Here is a 27,871-nt window from a genome sequence, read left to right as displayed (position 1 = left end):
AAAGGTCTTTTGAGCAATTACATTCCAAGAGGGTGTAGGGGCAAAGGCTCTGTAAACTGTAACTTCTAAAGGTGGGGGTTGAGGTGGCACAGGCAGGTTTGTGGAGACGGATGGCACGCAGGCCAAGGTTGCTCCGTTCAGACGTAGGGCAATGAGCTCAGAGGAAGAGAGTAGGATACTAAATTCTTGCAACCATACATTTCCAAGCTTCTGTGAGAAATGTGTTTGTACGGAGCTGCCAGGAGGTGGAGGCTGGGCTTTCTATGCGCTGTGCTGGACAGAGGGAGAGATGGCTTTTTAGAAATCATTGTGTGGCCTAGGAAAAGATGGCGTTTTAGGGTGGCACAAAATGGAATCTGTACGTCTCACCAGATGGCTTTTTTTACCGTCTTTTTTGTGGTTACGTTAGGCCAAATAATAAGAACAGACAAACAAACATGGGGACGTCTACCGCCATTGGATAAACAGAAGATCCATTTTATGCGCGAATGTCAGGGGGGTCTGAAAAGACCTTTCCACCCCACAGCGATCACCCCTTTGCCCTTGTGCTGTCACTCCTTTCCTCCTTGCACTGTTGCTCCGCTGCCCCTTTGCCCTGTCACGCTTCCCCCCCATTTGCACTGTCACTCTTTCCCCCCACTTGAACTGCCACTCTTCCCCCACATTTATGCTGTCACGCCTTCCTTCAAATGTTGTACAATGACATGTGTACTGTTGCTGACATAACTTTCATTGATTGGATTTTTTCCTCTCCCTCCCTCCCACAGTGCTTCCCTCACCACCTAGCACTGCCCTTAGTTTCCTCCCATGCTACCATGCCTTCCTCCCTGTGCTGGCAGTCCTCATTCCTTCCCTCCGTGCTAAATGGAAAATGCAATAAACCATTACAAACGCCAAAACTATTGGCATTGCCAATGCTTTTTTTTTTTAATGGAATACGCAAATGCAAGTCCAATTTACCTAGCAACTTTTAAGTATTTTCCCTTTTTAACCAGGCCTTAAAAATGTGAATAGCTACCTCAAAAAAATGTGCTTGTGGTCTGTGATTTTTCACCAGGAAAGAACATTACTGATATTATTATCACCTTTAATCATGCTATTTCAAAACAATGGTTTTAGCCATCTGTTCCTAATACTTGTATTTAGAGGACACGGAAATAGAAAGTAACATTCAGACTCATACAGATTTTTGTGGGAGAATGTTGAGATGCCTTTTGACAAGCCAGCTGTTTATATGACTAGCATCAGTATTCCTATTCAGTATTCCTATTAAGAACTTGTTTTAGAAAGCCTCTATTCAATCTAAATAATGTTGCTAGTGAAACGATGATAGGACTGTGCAGGTCATTGGGTCCTACCTTTAGTGACATGGTTTGATTGGTCCAATTATAATATATCTCTTTTTTTACCTTATAGCTAACAATTCCACATTTTCAGGTCATCATATATCTTCCACGCCCCGGCCTGGGTGCTGACATGGGCCTTAACTGACCGCCAGCCTGAGCTTTGGGTCAATCGGGCCTCAACCCGGACTGCGGGGCATTAAAACCCATGTACGCCCCCCAGCACGGGTATACAAACTATGCCCCCCCCCACCTCTGGGATTTACCGGGGTGCACATAGTTCTCCTTTTTTTCATCTGACGGGAGATAGATCAGAAAGTGCTGCGGTCACTGAAATGACCTTTTTGGATGGCGGCAGTCATGGAAAACATGTTCCAAAAGGGCTGCCATCATCTGAAAAGGGACCTAGTCCTGTTTATATTTCAATGGTGGTATCCAGATGGGAGGAGCTCAGGGACCGGAGAGCAAGGCTCTGGTCCCACAGGTAAGTGGGGGTTGGGAAAGGGAATTGGGTGGTTTGGGGGAGTAGGAAGTCAACAGGCAGAGGCTCCCTGTTGCTGCCCCACATTAGAAAAAAACCCGAAAAAAAGGCACCAGTGGAGTGGCCTCGGGTGGGGATTGTCTATTCTTGCCCCCTGTTCAAGCCACCTGATTCATTGACTCACCCTTCCCGGGTGCACATAATAAAATTATGTAAAACAGACCAGACCGATTCAATCCATTGCCAGCTAGATCATTGCAGTATATCTAATACATAACATGATGTGTGTATGTGCCCCCCACCCACCTCCATGCCCCCGTGAGTGTGTATGTGCCCCCCACCCCCATGCCTCCCTTGAGTGTATATGTGGCACCCACCCAGCCCCATACCCCCCTTGAGTATGTATGTGTCCCTCACCCACCCCCATGCCCCTGTGTGTATGTGTCCCTCACCCACCCCCATACCCGTGAGTGTGCATGTGCCCCCACCTACACCCATACCCCCCTTGAGTGTGTATGTGCCCCCACCCACCCCATGCCCCTGTGAGTGTGTATGTGACCATGCCCCCTGTGAGTGGGTATGTGCCCCCGCCAACCCACCTGCCCCCCTTGAGTATGTATGTGCCCCCCACCCACCCTCATGTACCCCGTGAGTATGTATATGCCCCCCACCCACCCCCATGCACCCCGTGAGTGTGTATGTGTCCCCCACCCACCCCCATGCCCCCCTTGAGTGTGTAGGTGACCCCTACACCCCAGTGAGTGTGTATGGGCCCCCCATACCCCCTTTGAGTGTGTAGGTGCCCCCCATCCACCCCCATGCCCCTGTGAGTTTGTTTATGCCCCCACCCACCCCATGCCCCTGTGAGTGTATATGTGCCCCCATACCCCTGTGAGTGTGTTTGTGCCCCCACCAACCCCCATTCCCACTGTGACTGTGTTTGTGCCCCCCTCTGACCCCCATGCCCCCTGTGAGTGTCTTGGTTGCCCCTTACTCTCCCTTGACCTTCTCTCCTCCTGTTAATTTCAGGCACCACCTCAATTGCCGTTAGGCATAGTAATCGTTGCTGCCTGTCTTTCGCAGCCACCTGCCCTCCTCCCGCCCTTTCTTGTTAAAGTCTGGCATTACCACAATTGCCGTCAGGCATAGTAATCAGAGCCGCCTGTCTTTCTCATCCACCTGCCCTCTCCCCTTCCTTTCCCTCCCCCTGTCTTATAAAAGCCTGGCAGTACCTCAATTGCTGTAAGGCATAGTAATTGTAGCTGCCTGTCTTTCTCGTCCACCTGCCCTCTCCTCCTCCTTTCCCTCCCCCTGTCTTGTTAAAGCCTGACCACTACCTCAATTGCCGTCAGGCATAGTAATCATAGCCGCCTGTCTGTCGCAGCCACCTTCCCCTCTCCTCCTAGACCCCCTCTCCTTCCCCTCTCCGCCTGTCTTTGCAGCCACCTTTCCCCTCTCCCACCCTATTTTTGTCCATTAGCACTTATTCTTATCATTTGTCCCGTGACCTCTGAGAGCAGCTTGTCTGTCCCCGTCCTTCCCTCCTTGTCTTCTCCTCCCACTCCCGCCAGCACTATTCTGAATTCGTAGTCTGGCCCATTATGATAGTCGCTTGTTTGTTCCTCTCCTCCGCCCTCTCTCCATACCCCCCTCCTCTGCCTCCTCCTCCTCTTGTTATTCATGCACTACATCAATTGTCGTCAGGCATAGTAATGTTACTGCTGGTTTTGTCTCATTCTTCCCTTCCCCTCTTCTCCTTAATTGATCCTTGCACTTGCACTATCTGAAATGTCGCCAGGCTGATTATATTTTTTTTCACATTCTGAATTGTTTCAAGGACTTGTAAGAATATAATTGTATTCTCCCATGTTCCCTCTCTCCTTGATGTGCTTTGAAACACATTGTGTATAGGCGCTATACAAATAAACAATCAATTCAATTCAAATGAATACAACGCGTTTTTAGATACTAAGGTTTCTCTGATTTTAAAATCCTTAAGCAAAGGAGAACTGATTTCCAACGAATAAGGAATTTAATACCAATAAAACCAAGTTTGAATTATTTTAAAGTATACAGTGCCGCACGTCCACCCCATTGGTAATTGCAGTACTTGATTTATTTTCTGCCCAAATCAGGGCATCAGTTATTTTGTGTACCCCACATTTCGACCCCATAAAACTCTGCAACTTGGCGTTGGGAACAATAGACTTAAATCAGAGTGTATACATCTGCCACCATATTTTTTGCAGAAGCGATGGTAGCACCAACTCTCCTATTTACTGTAACCTCACTTTTTAATACATGCTCCTCCCCAGTCCCATTCCTGTAACATCTTTCCCCTGCTTTGATTTTTTTCACTCTGCATAGATACATTGATAGATAGGCCTTTCCTGCGGTGGTAAACCGTCAAACAGTAATTTGCAATGTAATCTTTAAGTCGTGACTTGCACAGTGGGACTGTAAGGACAGAAAGGGCTTACAGAGGCCGCTCAACATTTTAAAAATGAATATTGTATTGTCCTGTCTCCAAATAACAAGATTTCCCGCTGCTCACCCTCAAGTCTGCATTTACATAAGAGCTTTTATAGATTTTAATATCATGGGGTGAACATATATACTCTTAAAGGTAGACTAGTGACATGGCAATTCAACCCAGTTAAATGCTTTCTCAGTATGTAATGACAGTATGATTGCTTCCTTGAAATGCCTTAAGGCTTGATTTAATAAGTCCAATTTCCTCTGAAACATCTGTGTAGGAGCACGATATGAATAAAATATCATATCATATATCATATTATTTCATGTTTTCTGCCCCTGTCTTCTCACAAATCCAGCTTGATCTCATTGCACCAGTTTAGGAATTAATATGTCCACTTTATGAATCGGGATCTGCAGTGTTCTTAGCATCTATGTTCAGTAGAGAAACCTGCCCACCATATGAACAGTGCCATGGTCTTTACCTTCTCCTGCCCTCAGTGCAGGTGTGAAGTCATTTAAGCAGAATTAATACTGGCAGTAATTGCCGTTACTGTCAATGGGTATTTGAGGGGCCCTGCCTGGTTACAGGAATTCCACCTGAACAGAAGTTAAGAATGTGGAGTCTCTAAAAAGCTGTGTGCAGTAATTCAGTAAATGTGTATGCATTATTTTATTTTTACAATGTTTATCCTCATCTTGAGGATGGAAATGAATCATGTACAGTACTGCGACATAACACTACTGTACAAGAGACATGCCACTACTGTACAATGTTCTGTAATGCAGAGAAGGGCCGTTAGAGGCACCTTCTCCACATTACAGTGCAAATAGGGTGAGCATCAGAGATTGCCTCCTTTTTCACCCGCTTTGGGGGGTGCCTTACAGAAGAAATGTCTCTCCCGCAATGAAGGTATGTGCTTGAGCTTCCCTATACCACTGGAAAAGGAAACTATGCAAGTCCATAAATTAATGCACAGGGCTGAAACATGTAGGGCAGGATGTTGTGGAATGTGTTTATTGCGGAAGGATGGATTTGTTTTTAAACAAGACAATATTCACATATAAACAATCTTGAAAGACACCTATCGTTGGCTTTGTCAATGCTTTTATGCACAACCTATATTAAAATGAAGGTTATTACAGTAGGTGTGCATAGGAGGGAGACACATATATGATGACTTAGCGGCCATACAGTAAGTCATACAATGCATCCCCGCAATGAAATTTCACCTGCTCCATGCCGCCTCAGGGAAGAATCAGTTGCGTAAAAGCTGTGTGCTGCTTGCCTTTTTAGATTTGAACTTTGGCCCCTTGTCACACTTTAGTTTTTCTTTTGGTATTTTCTATAAGACTATGATCATCTGAAAGCCTGGGGGCTTTGATGATGATCCTGCCATAATTGGTAACAATGGCTTATGATTGATCACTACCGTCACTGGTCTCCCTAACACATAGAACCTGAAATGTGCACCTACAGAGCACTGCCAGTGCCTCCCGCTCAATCTGGAAATACTGCTGCTCTGTGTCCGTCAAAGCCCTGCTTGCGAATGCCACCATCTGTACATCACCCTTCGAGTTCTGCTAGGTCAGCACTGCTCCAAGTCCAAAAGGGCTTGCATCCACCACAATCGCTGATGCTACAGCGGGGTTGAATAACGCATTAGTGCTGTCAGCCATCAGGGGCATCTTCATCTCCTCAAACGCATTCTGTTCCAGTGGGCCCCACTGCCATGCACACTGTTTCTTTGTCAGATTTCGTAGTGACTCTGACAGCATCGCTAGATTCTGGATAAATTGCCCACAGTAGGTCACCATACCAGGAAGCTTCTCACCTCTGTGACCGACTTCGTGGGTATTGCCTCCTTGATGTCCTTCACTTTCCTGGGATCCTGTAACACACCTCCTTGCTGAAATATGAAGCTGTAAAACTCAATCTTCTACTTGAAAAATTCATATTTCTCCTTATGGAGAATTAGTCCCAGCAACCAGATCCTCTCCAGTGTCTTCTCTAGCCTCTCCATGTGCTCAGTCTCGGACCAGGCGAACACCAAAATGTCATCACTGATGTTAATCACTCTGGCCAGGTCGGCCAGCACCCCACGTATGATGTTTTGGAAGACGATACACCAAAACTGAGCCGCTTGTACCTGTATAAGCCCTTGTGAATGGTAAAGGTTGTGATGTATCGCGACTCAGGGTGCAGGGCCACCTGGTGATAGCCCACCCTCAGGTACAATTTGGAGAAGAATCTTGCTCCTTGTAATTTTGCAATGATGTCATCCAGTGTAGGCGTGAGGTGCCTTTCCCACTTGGATAGCCTTATTGGGTAGACACATATCTACACAAATCAGAACTGACTCTGGCTGTTTCGGCTTCCGTGCCACCACTATCAGTGACACCCCTCTACTGTTTTGATGATGACCATCTCCATAAGACGTTCTATCTCCTTGTCCACTTGGTCCCTAAGATGAAACGGGACCCTCCTGTACTTAAAGGCCATCAGGCAGATGAACTCTTCAATATGCAGTTTTACTGGATTCCCTGACAGTTTTCCGACGCCCAAATACCTCTTCATACTTCTGCAGCATCTCGTGAATGTCCTCCCTGTAGACCCCGTATGTGAAGCTGACAATCTTAAGGGCCTAGGCCTTGGCACAACTTAGTAGAGTGTCCTTGCTGACATCAGTGATGAAAAATCTCACCTTGATGGTGTTTGGCCCATGACCCATTCTCGAGACAAAAGCCCCTTTTAGCAGCAGCGGCTGTTTACCACCAACGGTAAAGATTCTCACTTTTGCCCATGCCAGGGCCGTCGGGCCTGGCAGCACCTCATAATATTCCAGAGCCATCACACTCACAGTCGCACCTGTGTCTATCAGTACCGGTATCTCACATCCATCCACTGATACTGCACATCTCGGCTGCCTCTTCTTCTTTCCCTTGGGGTCACTGAGACTGGAGATGAAGAACACATCTTTCTCCTCATCCTCTGGATCAGAACCATAATTTGGCTGGTCTTCATCTTCATCCACCTGGGATAGCCTCGGGAATCGTCTCTGAGCAGACATGTCCATCTTGGCGGGGCCTCTTGGTGTGACGACTGGCCCTGGGGCTTTAAAAATGGGTGCAAAATGATCGACTGCCCCACATCTCCCACACACTCACCCTTTGGCAGGCCATTCAGCGGCATGCGCATGGTCGTATCCGCACAGCGTGCATGGAGTCAGTGTTCCTGATCCCCTAGCTCTTCTAGGTCCCATTCCGTGCCCTCTGCCCCTGGCTGGCGCCCTATCACACAGACGTCCTCCAGCTTCACCATCTTCATAGCCTCGTCCATTCTAGAAGCCCTCGAGTCTGCCAGCTCATAGGATCGCCCCATTTCTAGAATCTGCACCAGGGTGAGCTCCAGTTCCCTCAGGATCTGTCGTTGCAGCTTTCCTGAGGCACACCCTTGAATAACTGGTTGCGCACCATCTCGTCTACACTGACCCATGCTCACGTGGCCGCTAGTTGCTTCAGCCTGCCGTGGAAAGAGTCCAGAGACTCATCGTCCTTCTGCTTGGCCGTGCACATCACGAACCGCTTGTAATCCAAGTTCACCAATGGGATGAAATGGTCTCTTAGGGATTCCTTAGCCGTCCTATAAGAGTCATCCACAGGCCGCAATGTCTCAAAAAGCTTCAACACAGCTGGTCCTGCAGCATACAGAATGGTCGACTTCTTTGCCTGGTCATCCACCTCCCCAACCGTGGCAAAGTACATCTCCAGGTGCTTCAGCCACAAGTTCCATCGGGGGCCCAGAGGCGCTGGCGCCCTAGACACATCAAATTCTGGAATGGGAGCCAGTGCCCCCCACTGACGATGCACATGGGCCACCACCGGAGCACCTGTGGCCGCCGCCTGGCCGCCCTGCTTTCTTATGCAGCACCCCACTTGGCAGCGTCACGCTGTGCACACATGCACCTCCCAGTAAAAGAGGGCCACAACCAAGTGTTCAAAAGATCAAGCAGCAGGCACAAAGCTTCCAGAAAATCAGGATGAAGAGGAAAACTCACAAAACTCCTTTTGCAGGACAGGAGAAAAATGAAGAAAATGTTATTTTTTGTTTGTTGAAAATTAGCACCCTGAGGTTCTCCAAAAATGGTTCTGGAGGCGCACGTGCATTTCCCTGGGTGGGAAGCTGCAGCCTCCTCTTTGCCGGCGTTACAGGGCATGTCTCACCTTGCTCTCGTGTGCCAACACAGCTGCTGAACTGAGCGATCGTTCCCTGACACCTCCGCCAGCACAGCTGATGCAGCACGTGGGCTCGGGTAAGCAACCTCCTCATCGCCATTGTTGTATGGCCACCCGGCCTTGCAAAACAGTAGCCCCTGAACCCCCACAGATGGACACACACGCGGGTATCCCGCCCGGGCTCCACCTGTACTCTGTGGAGCATGCGCAGGACTGCCCCATTTATTCCCCTGACAGAGTTGCGTCTCTCCGTCGTGGGCGTAACGTTACACGTCACCACACTCAGTAAACAGCTACCAATGACTTTGATTTTACTTTTTAGGGAAAGACACCTGCATTTTTCCTAAATGTTGCCCTTCTAAATGGGTGCTTAATGTAATAAACACAATGCGACGAATGTCCATAGCATTGAATAAAATAAATGGAAAATATGTGAAGTTCTTTGAGCACATTTGTGAGTTGTGAAGACATTAGTTCATTGCACACAAGTTTTAAAAGCCGCAAACGGCCTGTGAGACCATACAGCAAGAGCGGGAATGAAAACTAAGAGGAACCCAGTTGAGGTTGGCTGAATTTGCAGGCAGCATTCGCAGAGGGAGGGTAAACGCGCTGCTGCATCTTTGCTTAAATAACATTAGCAGGGATCCAAGTGAAATGGACGATGAGGGAGACGTGAATGTCTTCCTAATCCGCACTTGAGGCAAAGACTCAGATTTAAAGTGGCATGGCCTCATTTTAATCAGCGCTGAATGCCTCATGCCAGCCAATTACAACACAGGACCCTGCATATCAGCAAAAGAAAAACCTTGGGGCAAAAACCCTTGGTGGGTGCCTTAGCCACATTCCATAATGATATGATATGATATGGCATTTGTAACGCGCCTATACATATGATGTATTTATATGCATGTGTCTCCTAAATCTTGTTGGCCAATTAACGATGATCCATCAAAATGTACTTTGATTCATAAACATGAGACATAAGTTACTGAGATTGTTTTGAAACTTGGGTGGAATGGATCAATTTTCAGGCCATCATATTTCCATTCTAAAAATTGGGAAATGATTTAAGGAAGATTGTTACAATGCGAAATTGCCCCTTAATGCAGACTTTCTCCACGATGAAAACAGTGTGAGCATGCTTATATGCGATCCAGACTTGCAAAAATAGTCAGTGACCGCACCTCTTCTGTTTGCATACCCAGACACAATTCGCCAGACAATCCTCTCCCCGCTACCCCTGCAACTACCCTTTCCAGGGGCCAGACAGTACATTTAGACACACCACTAACCTGCTGTTGTAATCACAGCAGTGTGCCTTTGCTCCCACTTCGCCCACCACGCACAGCTTCCCTTTAGTAAGACACATGCTGTGCTCACCCATCTCATCTAAAAGTAACAAGCATTGGCTATGCCAATAGTTTTGGCATTAACTGATGTTCTTTGCCGAACTCGATCCCCCTCCAGCTGTTGAAAGGTCTCTCCCTCACGTTCGGCACACTCATTATAGCAGGAATGGCGGGAGCACATGAATAAAAAACAAGGCCAAGCAAATGGAAAAAAGAAGGCCCAGCTGGTGCTTTGGTGATTTCATCACCAAGCATCGGCAAGTTGCCATGCCAACGCCATACTCTGCACCCAAACTCCCCTTTCTACTTTCTCCTATACCTTACCATACCAATGTTTTAGCGATATGGTGGTTTATGCCACCAAGCGCCAAAACCCAAAAGTAAAAGGACATATATGCCAATTGGATGTTAGGTTGGTATACATCTCTGAGAAAATTGGACTAATGTAACTTAGTGAGGAGTTCCCTTTAGGCTTACCAGCTGGGACAGAGGAAAGGACATTAGCCAGGTGAATAGGGTCTGACACTCCTTGTCATGTCTACTTTTCAAGTAGTTTTAGTGTTTCAAGGAGAGGAGAAGTGTCAGATATTTGGAGAAATAGGATTAAAAAGAAAATATGATAATCATACTGTGATATAGCAAAATGTCTACAATTATTATTTTATTTTGAACAGGTATTGTTGAAGCTGTGGAAACATGAATGCAAGCGAGTCATTGCTGATCGTTTTACAACCTCCGAAGATGTTGACTGGTTTGATAAGTGTTTAGTAAAAGTGGTGGTGGAGAATTTCGGTGAAGGAAAAAAGAACCTTGTGGATTGTGGCGTTGATGCTTATTTTGTTGATTTCTTACGAGATGCACCAGAAGCAACAGGTAAGCAAAGCAGTTTGGGATCCCATCAAAGTGTCTTATTTCAATGTATATATACACTTTATTCTCCATGTTTTCTTACAACTAATGTAAGATTAAAAGGAGAACACTTTTGGTTTCTGTCACAATGTAGAAAGGTATTTTCTTGTCTACGTTTGCTCATGAAGTACTTTTGTTTTACTTCACAAACCTTTTCATGTGTGCAAGATTAAACCATAACCAAAATGTTTGAACCGAATGAGGTATATATGCTGGCAGGATTGCTTTTTCATCTTGTTAGGTTCAAAATGTCTTCATGTTTAAATTGGTTTGGTTAATAACTGCTTATTGAATATAGGGTCATTCTTTATATTGTGTTTAAATGTTTATAAAGGCTCCCATTGTACAATGTGTCACAAGAACACCCTATGTGTGAGGGATGTGTCATGGGGCAGAGACGGGGAAGTGTGGACTGGCGCCTACTGTGGCAGCTAGCCGCGTAAAGTACATCTCCCATCTACTTGTGGGCAGATGGTGGCGTGCCAGGGGATATGATGACATTGCAGCGGCACCCAGTGAAACTCCACATGTACAGTGCACAATCCTTGTCGATGAAGGAAGATTAGGAACTGTGAGCAGGAGAACAGGTTGCTGTGAGTGTTCTATTCTCTATCTCTGGTTTCTGAATACCATGTTCCAGGTTTATACACATTTTCCCCTAATCTCGCTTTCTCTTTACTCCTGTTTGATCTCTCATCTCCAGCGTTTCCCTTCCAAGGTTTTTGACTTCCTGGTTACCTCACTCGTCAAACTCGTTATTGGATCTGACTTGGATTTTCCTCGGCATTGCTGCTTGGTGTGGATGTGTTTTTTGGATTTTGGACTTCTTCTTGTGGATAGTGGATAGAGTGTTTGGACTGTTTGGCTGGATATTCCTGCAACTGTGCGAACAGTATCATTTGCTTACATTTTTTAACTTTCTGCTGGTTGGACCCATACCCACAGTGGTAACAGTCACTCCCCCTTTGCAGTAGTTGGGGCCTCGTGCCGCATGGTGTCATGCCCTCCTCCTTCTTTCTGTATCCTTTTTCTTAGCACACTTGTACCGACCAAAGTGGGTTTTCTATTTTACCCACCTTCCACATTTCTGCTGTGGTCTGATCTATGGACCTCCTTACTTGGTACCATGTAATCTTACTCTTTAGTATATGTGAGTGAGAGTGGGACAGGTGGCCGTGGGATCTACCACACAACCTTTATCTAGCTAGGAACTCAGACAGATGTGAGTAATAAACAGAACCACTCATCTTGTGGTTTTACCTTGAATGCTGACTCTTATACAAATGATTTTACCAAGAAAATGATGTAGCACAGTTCAAATACTATACATCATCTGTTAAACTGCCATACCTTCTACGGTAAGTTATTCAATTCTTTTGTCCAGAAACACCTACAAATGACAGTCACCAGGGCAATCCTGCAACCAGTGCCTTGCAAAAGAAGCAAAAGTAGTGAGCAAGTGAATAGTTTATGATGTGGAACACATAATACAACAATACATAAACCAGGGATTGGACAGTAATCCACGGGGGATGGATATCAGTAGGGTGGAAATGTCTCCCTCTTCTCCTCTTCTCTCTCTGCATTTGCACGTTTGGAATACGCACAAGGCCTAGTAGGTTTGTCTCTATCCTCCAATGTATATATTGTTCTCAATCCCATGTTCCCTCCCTATTGCCCAATGGGCACTTTGAAACACAATTTACTTGTTGTATAAGCACTTAACTAATGCACAATAAAGAAAATAAAGGAAAATAAATAAATATACTGTTGCGCTAAAAACAGTGTTGTCAAGGAGAGGGAGCGATGCATTGGGATTTTGCTGGTTCTTCTTCTAGACTCAAGAGGTGGAACTTCAAGGAATATTTAAGGGAGTGGGTAGTAGTAATGTCTTTTAAACAAAAAAAATCTTTATATTAATTTTTCTAGTTGGAGCAACAAACTTTACAAAACGAATCAACAGTCTCTACAAACATATTTATTTTATTTATTTTTTCATTTGTTACACGCCCAGACCCTGGGTTATCACAGGGTGGTTACAGACAGCTTTGGCATTGGTCATACATGGTTTATAGTCATAATCTCGAATACAAATATGTCGAAAGTCATAATGTCGAAAAAATAAAGTCGAAAACAAAAATGTCGAATTTCTTTTTTTTGTTGATTTTTATTCGAAATGGGGGGGTTCCCCCCCCAACCCCCCTTTTTTAATTTTTTTTTATGTTTTACCCCTTTTTTTACCACCGGAACCCCAAAAGAAATGTAAATTAAAAAAAAAACAATTCGACATTTTTGTTTTCGACATTATTGTTTTGACATTATTGTAATTCGACATTTTGTTTTCGAGATAATGACTGGACACCGTCATACATTTGTACAGGGTGCAGAAATTATTAACACCACAGGAGATCATACAATACATTCATGAACATTATTTACAATTTCGATAGGTGGACATTTTGCTAATATTGGTTAAAAGAACCGTTATCCTAAAATTGGTTAAATAACCAGGTTTTCAGCAGTTTCTTAAACCCGGGGAGAGAAGTCTCTTTTTTTAAATTGATGGGGAGGGAGTACCAGTGTTTAGGTGCTAGGACATGGAAACTGCTGCCCCCCGCTCTGGTATTTTTGTAATGGGGAGACACCAGAAGTAGATTGTCATTGGATCTCAGTGTTCTGGTGGATTCTTTTTTCTGAAAGGCGTTGTTGAGGTAGCTTAGGGCTTTTTTAGCAAGACATTTGTGCTCGATGCAGAGTGTTTTGAAGATCATTCTGGCTTTGATGGGTAACCAGTGGGCCTCCTTCCTTATCTTAGAGATGTGATCAAACTTTTTTATATCCCTAGTGCTTCCCTTAAAGCTTTATTTTGAATCAGTTGAAATTTACTGAGGTTGGTGTTTGAAGTCCCTAGCAGTAATACATTGCAGTAATCCAATTTGGATAGTACCAAGGCACTGGCCAAGGTGAGGCAATTGGTTGGAGTCAGAAATTGTCGACTTAGTGCGATAGGTTTGGATGTATAGACCGTGGATGAAGAAAGCATGCTAATATGTTTAGTCATAGTGAGCTTGGTGTCTAGTTATACACCTAATGTTTTTACTTGCTTAAGTACTGGGTTCAAAGTACCGTTGATATTGATAGAGGAATAGTCTGGATGGAGGGCCGCTATTTTTGATGGGGATCCCACAATGAGAATGTCTGTCTTCTCATCGTTGAGGCAGTGACTATTCAGCGCCATCCAATTTTGGATGAAGGCGTACATTTTATTAATGGTCACGGTGTCCTGTTCATAGTTTTCTGAAATGGGTATGAGAATCTGGGTGTCATCTGCAAAGTTGGTGTAGATGACACCCATATCGTCTAATGCCGAGAAGAGGAGATTTGTGTAGGCATTGTATAGTTGGGAGAGAGGCATGAACATTGGGGTACTCAGATGGGTACTGGGATGGGGTCCGCAGCTTCTTTACCTATGGCCACTCTAGAGGTACGTTCAGCAAGAAAGGATTTCACCCACCCAGTGGCATCATTAGAGAAGTTAAATCATTGGCTAGTGAAGTACACAGTTTGTCATGGTCCACAAGGTCAAATGCGGCGGACAGGTCTAACAGCAGGAGTATGCAGAGTTTCCTGAATCTCTGATAGTGTCCATCTGGATTTTGAGATCCAGGAGGGCAGTTTCCGTGCTATGATTAGGTCTAAAGCCTGACTGTCTAGATTCGAGGAGCTGGTTCTGTTCAAGCTGTGCTTGAATTTGTGTGTATGCTATTTTATCTATGAGTTTAAGTAAAAATGGGACCGTTGTTATTGGACGATAAATGGTAGGTACTGTGGGGTCCAGTGTTGTTTTTTTTAGAAGTGGGGTAACCCAGGCTTCTTTGATTCTGGCTGGGACTGTATTGGTGTTGAAGGAGGAATTGACAAAGTTGGTGATACTAGGGGTGAGGGTGGATGCACATGCTTTGACTAATTTAGCTGGAACGTTATCCCCTTTGCAATTGGAGGCTTTTAACTTAGAGATAGTGTCAAACACTAGTTCTTGAGTGACTGGGGCGAAATAGAATAGGGAGTTGATATTTTCATTGGGGCTGGGGAGGTACACCATGGGAAGAGAGAAGGGAAGGCCCATACCCTTTTCTCTAAGTTTATGAAACGAACACCCAGGACATTTGAAGTGTATGTTTTAAAGAAACCCTGGCAGGAATGTATACCAAGCAGTTGCAAGAATATGCATATTGGGAAAAGCCTTGGAAGGAGACTATACCAGGCAGTTATACATAGTATTTACCAGAATTCCTGCAAGGATAGTATGCCAGGCAGTTTTCAAGTGTGTGAATTTCAGAAAAGCCCTGACAGGAGTGTATACCAGGCAGTTACAAGTGTGTGAATTACAAAAGCCCTGGCAGGAGAGTGTAGCAGGCAGTTGCAAGTGTGTGAATTACAGAAAAGCCCTGGCAGGAAAGTATACCAGGCAGTTACAAGTGTGTGTTTATAGAAAAGCCATGGCAAGAGAGTATACCAGGCAGCAGCAAGTGTGTGAAGGAAGTCCGGATAGAAAAATATATAAGGCAAGGACAATCTGAATAGCATACAAAAAGACTGTGTGAATCCAGATAATAAGGAGTTGAAACCGTGTAGGAGAGTACCAGGAGAGAACCAGACATCCTGACAAGTGAAAGGCAAAAGGTCAAACAGTTTTGTGAATAACTTTTGTTGTTGAATCAAGAGAAACACCAGGAACTGTTACTTGTGAATAAACAAGGCTGTGAGCAAGAATCCAGTGGGAGGGAAATACCCTCTGGAACATGGATCCCTATGCTTTGAATAGTATTTGTTAGAGTTTTACATTTTTCTTTGAACATTTCTAAAACATGTAAGGGCAAATCCATTAACCTTTTCACCTTAGTGTTCATTTATTTAGAAAGTAAGGGTCAAAAAAGTAAGTTGGACATGGGATGGTTTTGTTTCGGACATTCTGACACTGACAGATCCTTAGTTTCGGTTTTAGGTAGGGAAACACCTCAAGAGCAGGCACAGAGAGGCATTTGCACACCCCCTTTTCTTTTAAAGAAAAGTCTTTTGCCAACACCATGTCTATGTTGTTTTTCCCACGTTTCATTTCTGACTCCTCACACACACTTCTTCCGTAAGTGCTCTGGTGTTTCTGTTTACATAACAGTGGGGTAAGTTCAGAGTCCCCTTTGCCAGCTTCAGTTACTTGCAAAGTGCTCACAACTTTACGGATATGTGATTTTGGTCTACCTAGGTTAAAAAATGGCAATATGCTGTGATAAGAATGCCTTAGCTAGATTGCTGTACTCAACACAGCACAGTACCCTGACTCTTAACATTCTTCTCCATTTAAGAGCCCCAATTCTGGAGAACCTTTTAGCCACGTTGGGATCCTAGCCCTACGAGGCGAGTATTGCCATGTTAAGATCAATGGCAAGTGGTCTGAGAGGACCCTCTCTTTGTTTTCCGACCGCACCAGCTCCCCCGTCAAAACTGCAGTGGCAAACTGATATAGCCGTGTGTGCAGGTTTTGTGGGGTCGAGTAATTAGAATAATGTCTTTCATGTGGATGGTGTAGCCTCCATGTATCTTCCAGATGAAAGTCTCCAAACAGGGTCCTCAAGGTTTTGGCTGCAAGGGTAGGTTTGTCTAACTTCCTGTCTGATCTGTCCGCCATGGGGTCTAGCGTGCAATTAAAGTCACCTCCCCATATCACCGCACTCCCAAGGTACGGGCTGACTTTACTATATAAGGTCTTGAAATAGGCTACAGTATCTTGGTTTGGGTCATATGTATTAATGACACACAACTCTCTATTTTCTATCCATCCCTGTATCGCCACCATCCTCCCATCTAATGCCACAGTGGACTGTAATAACTGAAAGGGGGCATGTGGTGCTATCCAAGTGATCACCCCTCGGGCGTATGCAGAATACGTTGCCCCTATGGTAGCCCCCTTCTATTGCTTCCTTATCGCATCCTGTTTTTCTTTTGTGAGGTGAGTTTCTTGCAATATGGCAATATCTATCTTCTGCCTCTTTTGGTACATCATGATCTTGTTCCTCTTCAAGTAGCTATTGAGCCCCCTGACATTCCAGGTTACTATCTTAAGGTCTCCCATCTCTCATCCATACCCAGTCCCGCGTCTGTCCTTCCTTGCCTTCCGCACCATGCGCAGTAGCGTGTGGGTGTAAGCACGTTCCCTGCCCCCAACTACCTCCCCCACCCCCACACACCCAACAAACTCCCCCAACCTCCCTCCCAAACCCCAACTGCTGCCCTCCCCCCAAACCCCTTTCAACTTCCCCAAACTGTTGCCCAGCTCCATCCCCGGATCTCGGGCTACCCCGCATCTAGCCCTTCTCTCGGTATAACCGATACTTGGTACTCTTCAGGGGGATACCTCTCTAAAAGTATCCCAACTAAACTACTTCTAGGGGATTGGTAGTGTGCCTCCTGGTATTACCTCCTGCTTTGCGCTGACAGCATATCATAGTGTAGGCAGTGCTTAATTTATAAAAAAATTAGTACCAGTGCCCAAAAATTATTGGCCCCATAATGCCGGGCGCAGCGCTGCCTGCAGTGCGGGTGCGGCGCCGCCCTCAGCGCCAGAGCGCCGGCCGCACCAGTTCAGTGCTAGACCTACCTAGATCAGCCCACCACCAGCCCATCACACTGCTGCTGCTGCTCCATGTCACATGTTTGGTGCTGCAGCAACTGCTGGCACAGGCTAGTAGTAAATACGCGACTAAGACATGCTCCTCCTGTAACTGCGCACGATGCCCCCGGGCTGTGTAAGCGCTTTAAAAATGCAAATAAATAAAAAAGCATTCTGTTTCAGTCACTGTTGCACTGTATTTGACTCTACCCCTTCTGCCCCATCTGACAGTCTGTTAAAGTACACCAAGTATTGTTAATCGGTTACCTCCAGGAAGAGCACCCTCCCCTCAGCTCGTTCTTCAGTCACCTCATCCAGGTGTTTTGTGTAATCAATTTACTCTCAAGCCCTTATCAGTCATCACATCTCATAAATGCATCCCCCTTCACCCTTCCTTCAAGCATGAGCATGGTGTTGTATAACTAGGAAAAAGTCATTTCTGCAAGACATTGGTGTGAAATCAACGGCTTGTGCTACTTCTGGTTTAGGGCCTCTTTCCACCTTAACACATATTAAAAAACTAAATATGTTTTGTCAACCAATATTCAGGAGCCAGAGGAGAATGCATATTCGGAAATCTCCTTCCCACTGACATATTCTTGATATACTTCACTAAACTGCAAGGTGTAACAGACACCCACCTCCCTATCCAAGGATTCCTAGCTGAGGATTGCATGTACTCTCATTCGGAAGACATGCTCGGAGCGTATTGTACCCAGGTTAAGGGACCACATCTGTTGCATAAACCGCACATCAGGATAGAAAACATGCGCTGGAATTATGTAAAAAAATGACAGCAAAAGACGGTTGAGAATTATACACAAGTACTCAACTAGTGCTTTTATTAATGACAACAGATTAGTGGGCACTTGCACCATGTTGATCTCTGTCTAGTTTCCATGTGTTTATCTTTAAGCCTGAAATGGTTTGGTTTCGGCCCAATACGTGCACCGTTCCGGGTCCCCTCGCTGAAGCTTGTTTGTGAACTAATGAGGCCGATAACATTAAAAGGAAGAACGGAAACACCAAGGCAAAAATTGACAGTTCATGTTTCGCTTAGATTAATGCTATCCAAGGTCGGACTGGGGCATACAATTGTCTCAAGTCGGGCTCGGCACCAATGAAAAAGTGGCCAAAGTTGCAAATGACAATTCATTCCTTTTGTGACAGACACTAGTGGGACCACGCTGCCGCCCGGTCCTGGGCTTTGCCCTGCCTTGCCTCAATCACTTAGGCTACCTTCCGTGGGGCCACCACCGCCACGTCCATGCTGAGCTTGATGACAAAAATAGGTGCGCGGCACAGCGGCCCCACGGAAGATAAGACTTTAAAAGAAAAACGTATATTTGGGTGGCTGGGACCCATCCCTTTCGAAGTGATGGGCCACAGCCGCCACTCAAAATAAGTTATTTCTTTTAAAACCTACCTTCCGTGGGGCAGGGCCCCTGCCACCGGCCCCACGGAAGGTCAGGTTTTCAAAGAAAAAAGTAAAAAACATACTTTTGGGTACAATCCACAGGCTCGGCCGCCCGCGGCAGAGTCATCCGACTCAGTCTGCGGCAGCCGGCAACCCCTGGTCACAGAAATTGGCCTGGGCCTGGCACTGACTGCAGTCAGCAGCACACTGTACACAAGTCACACAGACAGAAGCCCGGGTGCGGACAGGCCCCTGGTGGGGTCCTGACTCCTAGGCAGTCAGGACACCACCAGGGGACCGTGCCGCCGCCCGGGCCACAACCTGGGCCTTCCTTGCCTGATCACTTGACTGTTACAGGTTCAGGCTGCACGGCACGCAACAACAAGTGACTTACCTGCTTTGCCGGCTGGGACTTGGTCTCCTGTCGGGGCCTCAGGGTGGGGGGGATGGGTGCACACACTGGCACCCGCACAAATGAAAAAGCAGACAGAGGGGGCCCCAGGAAGCAACTAGGCCGCACCACGCAGTGCAGCAGGGCAGGCTCTCTCTCTCACAAGTCAGGACCGACGACGCCACGCCACCACACTTCACAGTGAAATGAAGGTGGCGCCGTGCTGCCTCCTGTGGCAACAACAACACGTCACCATGTAATTTCACTGGCTCAGAAGAACAGCCAATGAAAATTGCACATTCTGTGTTACTATACAGAATGTATCAAATACTGCATAGTAACAACAGAATGGTAGTTTTCATTGGCTGTTGTTTGTAACAGTTTGTTGTTCATTGCTATTGCTGGCCCCTCCCAGGCCCAGCCAGTCATGGCCTGCAACCTGCAAGCACGAGAGAGATCGAGATCAGAATGACAAATCCCAATGATTTATAATCGAAGCAAAGCGAAATGGAAGAACAAACAAAGCAATTCCACGTACGCTGGCCCCGCAGGAGTTCCGGTGCCCAAAGAAGAGTGCCGGTGTTGGCCACCGGCAACCACCCCCACAAATTAAGCACTGAGTGTACGCTCCGTACTCTGAACCAACAATCCCATGTGCAATCCGCTATAATCTAGTCCCAATTTCAACATGTCTGACGTACTTATCACTTCGTGTGGCCATCTAATGTCTCTGTGCAACGTCTACAAGGCTCCGGTTCGCATCTTTCAAATCGGTCAAATCGCCCTTCCCCTTCCGGAAGCCCCATGATGCGCACATTATTTCTGCAAGCCTGCCCTTCCGCTTCTTCAGCTCTATTTTTAAGGTTCCTGCCTGTTGTTGCAACACGTGGAAGCCTGTTGTGTTGGTCTTACATGAGCTTGTATTGTCTTTCACTTCCTTTTCCAGGGTCCATGTGCACTCGGCCAGTGCACGTACATGTTGCCGCAGTAAATTTACACCAATACTCACACCATCAATTTTAGATTCCAGAGCATACCTTAGGTCTGAAATGGCTGTGTCCATCCTACTTCCCATCGATACTATCAATTCCGCTATGGCGTCCAGTATCTGTTGGCTGTTGAGCGCCGTCCTATCATGTTCTTTAGAGCTTTGTTCCTTCCCACTGGCTCCTTCTGTGGCCTGCGGTGATTTAGCATGCTCCTGGATTGTTTTTCCCTGTCTTTAGGCAATTTGGACGCCATATCCCTTTTGTGAGCGGGCTACCAGCGGGAAAATGCCTTTGACCTCGGCTTGCTCTGTCATGTAGGCATGGGATGTATTCCTTGGTGTTTCTCCAGGCGTGTTCACTGCTTCTCATGTAGTGTGTTCACAACTGTTCAATTTCAGATCAGGATGTGTCTGGGGGCCCCACAGCACGAGTTTGTTGGTGGTACAGTTCCATTGCTCATCCACACTCAGGCAGGGTTGTTGCCCTTTATCGCCTCAAGGAGCCAACCTATGCTGGTGTGAAGTTCCACAGTGCACTATGTGTATGTAACCACCGGACCAGTGGCAGCTGCCAGTTCTTTTTCTGGATGTCCCTGCGCAGGGCTCCTCAAGGTCTTTCTGTATCCTGGTAGATGCAGCTATTACATAGCCTTTGATATGCTGGGTGCCTCCATGCAAACAATCCACTCTCAGCAGTGACTACTTTCAGCAAGCTCCACCCAGTCCTCTCCTGGGTCACTTGCACTCATCACTGGTCGAGTCCAATAATTAATATTATGTTCCCCATTCATCTTCTGTAACTTGCCAACTCTTTGTTTGGTGTGCACAGTATAATTTCCCTGCACGAATGCCAACGTTCACCGCCGGTCGTCAGGGCTGCAGTAATGATGCAGCTGCGTGCGGGCCAGGATCTTACGCTACATTGTAGCTCTGCTGGTAATATCCGTTTGTCGGTACCACAACGGAGTACCTCCTAGCCTGCCTGCCCGCACCGTACCACACAGCCAAGGTCACTCTGTAGCAGCGGGCGGGTGCATCTTCCTCACCGCTCTCACTGTTCTGTTGCCGAAGGCAGTTCACAGGACTATGCAGGTTCTTACAATACGCCCAGCAGGTGCAGTGTCCTTTCCAGGCTGCTCACCGCATGCGCTTCAGTTCGGGTGTCAGATACTATTGTATCTCTATGATGCACCCGGCCGGCGCCGTGCAGCTCCTTGGGCACCTCCAACATGGATCGGGTTGCAGAGCACTGTCCGGGCACTCGATCAGTCCCTGTCCGACTTCCTTCTTTTGTTATTAGGCGGCGGCCATCTTTTTCTCCACGCGATCGGGTCTTTGAAGTCTTCCTCAGCACATAATGTCAATGCCGTTCCGTGCCATCTCACCACAATGTATCTCCATATGCCTCAGAGTTTCATGTACACGATCCTTCAGTTACGGCACAATTGCAGCTTTTTACACGTGGTTTTCAGCAGGATTGTATCCGGATCTGCAGGAGCCTCCTGGAAGACACGTCTGCCTACATGGCTCCTTTGCCACACCCCCTTTTCCAAATCTTTCATGGTGGTCGGTATGTCCTCTACGTCGCCTGCTTTCTTAGGGGCTAATTCCGCAATATCAGAAAATGCTTGCTCCGGGTTGTTGTCACGATAACCCAAGGCATCAACTTCACTATGCAAGTTGGCCATGCTCTTTGCCACATCAGCCATTTCTCGGGTTAAGTGGTCCTGCATGATTTTAGGCTCTACAGAAGGTCCTCTTTGGTAAAGGCCACTCATGTATCCCCTGCTTGAGGCATTGCCATCTAATCCGTTCCCACTACATGTCCTGGACTAAACACAAAATGCTCCAATTTGCTCTTCTGCGTCTTGCGCAGTGCCCTGGCATGTCCACTATTATGCTGCTCACATGAAGGGTGCTTTACTTGCCAAATATCTTCTCTGGGGCTTTTGTGGTGCAGGTGATGATTGCCCCCGCCATTGCTCCTCCCCCCTGGGCTGGCTCATATCACTGCTCCTGAGCACCCGCTCTCTCTCTCACTCTTCTCCGACCCATCAAGCCGCATCCGCATCAAGCCTCGGAGAGATCGAAAGAGTTCACCGCCCACTGGGGCCACAACCCACTCGCGCTGCTCCCCGGGTCAGGTTCCAGAGTGCACAATCCCACTCCTCTCTGCGCAGTCTTCCAGGGCCTCCAAGCAAGATGGCGCCCCTGCACCCGTGCATCGCAGGGATTGGGGCTATGCAGGGAAGCTCCAAACTTCTTTAGTGGTTTTCAGTGTACCGTCAGTTTCCCTGATCCCTCTCTACCGTAGCGGGGGTCCATAAGCACCTGGGGATGGGGCTTTACACCATGGCAAGATGCTGCCGGCGCGCCCATATATCGGGGGCATCTGTGCGTTCAAGGCTCTGCAGGCTAGCTCCAGCCTCCCATACCTGTATTTTCTGGGTGACACCAATCTCCCGGCCCCCTCTCCACCATGGCGAGGGTCCATCAGTGCCTGGGGACGTGCCTTCACACCACCGGGGCCACGGTTTGTCAGAGACTAAAGCCAGCCTGTCTGTCCTGTCTGCCACCTTTTCTCCTTCCCTGTTTCACCTCCATGATTGGGATAACATTCGGCTTGTAGTATTATGAGGGCTGAGTTGGTGGTTTAGCCTCAACTCATCTTTGTACTCCTGCAGGGCAGCAGTCATTTTGTCACAGGGCCCACAGAAAAGTCTGAATGTGGATGATGGAAGACTTCAAGGATGTACATTTGCCCTGGAAAGATTCAGCAGCATGGCATTCAGAATGAAAGGACCCTTTTCAAGCAAGCCTGTCCCAAAGCATCTATTCAATGCACTTGTCTGGGTTAACATCTCCAAAAAGGGCACATGGCTTCTGATTTATTTTGAGGGCATAATGGGCACAACCTTTTTAAAGAGATAGTAATTATGATGGTGATGTAGCCATATATGAGAGGGATAAGTTCCCATAGGGCACCCGCAAATTATGCATCATGCAGGATAATCAACCCAAGCGCTCCTCTGCAGATGGCGGAACAGAGGCTCACTTGAGTTTGAAACCCCATTAATCTCCTGCTCTAAATCCGAGAAAGTTGATCTCGGCACAATTTAAAGGGTACTTGAAGCACGGCTACTAGCCCACCAAAAAGGCAGAATTCTTGAAGAGTATCTCAAAGATGCTCTTGTGGTTGTGGAGCAGAAGTGGGGCAGCAACCAATATGTACTACAGGCTCTGAACGTGCCTAAGGGGCGCTCGTGCACCTCCCCGCACATTCAGAGCTGCTGGGGCTTACTCCGAGGGATGCTCCAGCTCTTGCGTGCATGTGCAGGAACCAGGAAGGCTCCCGGTTTCCTGGTTCTTCTTCATGTTGAGTCGGAGCTGGAGAGCCGTTGCAGTAACCGGGCGAAGCGGATTCTAGAATAGGGCTGCAAATAAGGAAATAGTGTGTATGTGTGAATGTGCGAATGGCTGCATGTGTGGGAATGTGTAGTTCGGGTGCGCGTGTGAATGAGAGAGTGTGTGTTATGGCTGGCGGTTAAAGAGTTATGAATGATGTGAATAAATATGGGTGCACGAGTGAATGTGTGTTGTAAAAATGCACCCTCTGCCTCTGTACCTCCAAATCTGAGGCAGGCTCACTAACACGGAGAGCGGGCCTCTGATTAAGGGGTGCAGGGAAGATGATGTCCCCAAATCAGAAGCTCGCTCAGCAGCAAGCTGAGCAGACTTCGAATTTGGAGATGCGAAGGGAGGGATTGCTTCTTTTTCTATGTTAAAGCAAACATGCGGGCCACTTCTTGAGGCGAATCGTTACAGGACACCTCACTTTCTAAAATATCACGAGGGTGACGACTTTGACCTTTAAGAAATTAACAAACTATTGTCAACTCAAACGAGTGGTTCGAGCCAACCTACAAAGGACAAGAAACAGAACATATTAGCCTTGATAAAGACACATTAAAGAAACACGTGTTAAAAATCATACACATCTCTTCAAGATTTTGGAATATTAATTCTATGGACATTGTACCCAAAGACTTTCTATAACTCCATTGGCCAAGCGCAAAGTGCAAGTGGCTTCTATGTAAACATCATTTCATGTTTGCTCCAACCATGATGCACAGTAAAAGAATGTCATGCCATAGGCATAAAGCTTAACCAGAGTTGTTATGTGGCTAGGCTGGACTGCATTGCCGCAGCCAGTCTGTTTATGTTTTATGTCTCTGGTATGACATTTTTCCCTGGGCAGCATGGTTAAAACAAATATAATTGTTATGTGGCTAGATGGGCTTACATTGCTGCAGCCAGTCTGGTTACCCATTCTTCCAGTGGCATGTCATTTTTTTCTGGGCATCAAGGGTAAACTAAACATTATGAGTGTTATTACATGGCTATTACATGGCTAGACTGGTCAACATTGTTCCAGCTAGTCTGGATATATATTCAACTGCAGCATGGCATTTTTTACTGGAAAAGCCAACAGGCGCTTGTTCTTATATGGTAATTCTGGCATGCATGTATTAGTGTAGCCTGCATGGACATGTATGGGCACAGTAAGCATGAACATGTGTTGTTAAACTGGCATATACTGTAGCCAAAGTCGTCATGAAATGGGTTAGAAAATGCTCTGTGCGCTCTTGGTGACTTGCACTGTTGATTTTTTATTTTTTTATTTGTTAACTTACAAAACCAAATGTAAACTGTGGCATTTGACCCATTTTTTCACAGAAAGTATGCAGCAAAACGCACTATTTTAAACCAACATTTCTAAAATGTTCTCGTGGGGAGGGAGGGTAGACGAGGGGAATACACCCGAACACCTCTTGGTTGGTTTATGCTCCCTCATTATGCTTGGTCGCTTGCACAACTTGGGAAAGATGTATGCCTCTCCAGTGAAAATAATTCACCAGCCGCCACTGTCTCTAGGCAACATAGGACAGTTGAATGCATTAGTAGTAGGCCTGTCTCATGCAGATCTTTCAGGCATTCCTCTTTACCGTTGCAGTTATACTAACAGAGAAGACCACCTGAGAAGGACTTCAGAGCAACCCAGTGGCTACCGCTATCAGTGGCCTCGCACAAAGTGCATAGCTTTTATAATTTGTAGGATTTTGGTATACTTCATTGATTTTAAAAGAATGTTTTAACTTGTTTTGACCTGATGCTTCTTTTCTATCTGCCCTCCTTAATACATGAGAGTAACGTCTGTCTAAGATGTTTCTAATGTTTGTTTTCTTGAATTAATTTTATTAATGAATAACTCCTTCACGAGTATCACGAATAGTGGCTATACTTACTGAACAGGCAACTGTATTAACAACAAATATGCTGCATGAAGAGAAAAATGTGTAACTCTTTGTTGTTTCAAAGTAGTCAAGGAGAAGGTGCGATCTACAAAAGGTGAGCGTTTAAAGCGTGTTGAGAAGCTCTACTTAACAGTTTACGCTGTGCTTGTAAATGTGGATGTTCTTCCCCCCTGTGTTTTCATGGTGGTGAAACCTAATACTTGGAGTGTACTTTTGTGTGTGTATGACATCATATCAGGCTGTTTATTCAATAGAAAATATCAAAGTACTAACCTTGGGGGATGTTGTGGTCCGTGGGACATTTCAGGATTTCTCATTAGTTGTGTCATTCATTATATGCCCATTGCCCAATGTTGTTCTGCCCATACAGCTTGAACAAGAAACACACTGCCACGGACCCTAACACTGCCATGTACCCTAACACTATCATGTACCCTAACTGTCGTGGCTAGTGCTGATCAGCAACTAACATGTGGCCAGATTGCTAGACGGCTCTCTTGCGGGAGTTTCAAAACAATGCTCTTGGCTGGATGTCATGTAGCAAATCAAGTCCATAGTAGTTTCCGAACTTAATTGTGCAAAATATGTTTCCACTTTTTCTCTTTATTTTGCTACTGAAAAAGATCTTATTATTTTGTAGAATGCATGCCAGATGTGTGGTAATGCTCAGATTCATTCACTTCAGTAGTTCAGTAGTGGGTGAACTGCAGGCCAAAGTGCTTAAACATGTGAGCCAGAGTGAAGCAAACTCTGATCTAGTAATATCTAAGAGTACATCAACATGCGCAGGGTGAAATATTAGTAGTTGAGTATGCTTGTCATAACTCTGAAATGAGCCCTGTCTATAAAGCCATTGCCATCACGGGCAACAAAATGTCTTTGTAGCACTGAACAAAGGCTGAATTCACTGTAGAAGCGCTAATTTCCCCATGGTGCTCACTTTAACATTGCGTCATAACTTTTACCGGGTTTTCAACGGCACCAAATATGGATGAGCCTCTCAGACTCATGTAGTTTGATAAAAAAAAAGCCAATTTTCTTTAAAATAAAAAATGGCTACAAGGAATCTGTGACCGTTTTAGCCACTATGAAGGCAAATATAAATCGATTAGAAATGTTAAAAATGCTGTAGTTGCATACATTGTTTTTGTATCTTTTCACATACTTACATACATGTAGGCTTTAACTCTAGAAAAAGCTATTGGTGCCTAGAGCAAGAACTTGCAGAGACAGATTTTCTATTGAATAGAGCCTCTTATGATCTATGGTAACACAGTATTAATTGTTCATGACAAGGCTTGAATTACGCATATATTTTACATTGAAGTCCAAGATAAAACAATTAACAAGAGCTTTGTACTGTAAACCTTCAGCATTTCTAATTGACTTATGTTTCAAAATGCATATTGCAGTAAACGTTTATAACTTGTGACACAAGTGCTACAATGGATTCTGATTCAAAGCAAATCGGTTCTCCTTTTTTTAGCCTTATCCTCTTATTATTAATTATTAATTATTGACCAATTTATTTCTTTATTAATCGCCCGTTTCAGAGACAACCTGTCCCATAGATGCATAGTTTTCAAAACAAATCACAAATTCATGTTTTTTCAGATTATTAAAAAAATGTTTTACATTGGGTAACTCCCGACTTGCCATATAGTCCATAACTGAATATATATGTCTCCGCAATAGCTGACATGTAATGTTCTCTCTTATTCTTCTCGGTGCTAATTAAGTGGGAGTCACGGGCACCTGGAGACAGGCAACTGGCATCCTCCGAGACAATAATTACATCCATCTTTTTCATTTACATGATGGATTTCTTTTCGTACGTTTTTTGAAGGGGCAGGGGAGCCCTGACAGGCATGCCAGTAGATCAGAAACTGAGCACTACAGTGGAATAAGAGGGGAGTGAACAAGTAGCAGGCCTACACTGTAAAATGTGCTTTGCACTCCCCTTACCCGTTTTTATTCCTCTGTGGGACACTCTATTTTTGCACACAGCCCTCAGAGGAGAGGGAGAGCAGTCAGGTGAGAGCGTGTGTGCATTTGACACAGGTAGTGTCGAATGCACACCAACACTTGACACTGCCTGTATCGAGTGCACACCTTCACCTTTTACCATGTTATTACCCTGTGAGTTGATAACTATGCAGGAATACATATTAGCACCTATTAGGGTGCAGAAGTAAGAGACTGACACACAAGTGGTATATTATTGGTTAGAGACTTTTATTAATATCCAAAGGAAAAGGAAAACTCTAATTATCCCTATTTCTAAGCGGGGTTTCCCTGCC

The 27,871-nt window shown here is 45.8% G+C and overlaps 1 protein-coding gene across 1 annotated transcript in view; it reads left to right on the top strand.

The window, feature by feature from the left end:
- DNAH5 (dynein axonemal heavy chain 5) overlaps positions 1 to 27,871 on the top strand; it is a 4,235,244-nt gene that overhangs the window by 2,700,412 nt on the left and 1,506,961 nt on the right. Inside the window, exon 51 of the mRNA XM_069613779.1 lies at positions 10,559 to 10,757. Coding sequence (XP_069469880.1) covers positions 10,559 to 10,757 — 199 coding nt within the window. The remainder of the gene's footprint in view (positions 1 to 10,558; positions 10,758 to 27,871) is intronic.

This window comes from Ambystoma mexicanum, chromosome 5p (genome assembly GCF_040938575.1).
Source record: "Ambystoma mexicanum isolate Mex_15411 chromosome 5p, UKY_AmexF1_1, whole genome shotgun sequence".
In the NCBI taxonomy this organism is placed as follows: domain Eukaryota; kingdom Metazoa; phylum Chordata; class Amphibia; order Caudata; family Ambystomatidae; genus Ambystoma; species Ambystoma mexicanum.
Note: the sequence above shows the minus strand (reverse complement) of the source record. Positions and strands in the feature narration are given on the sequence as shown.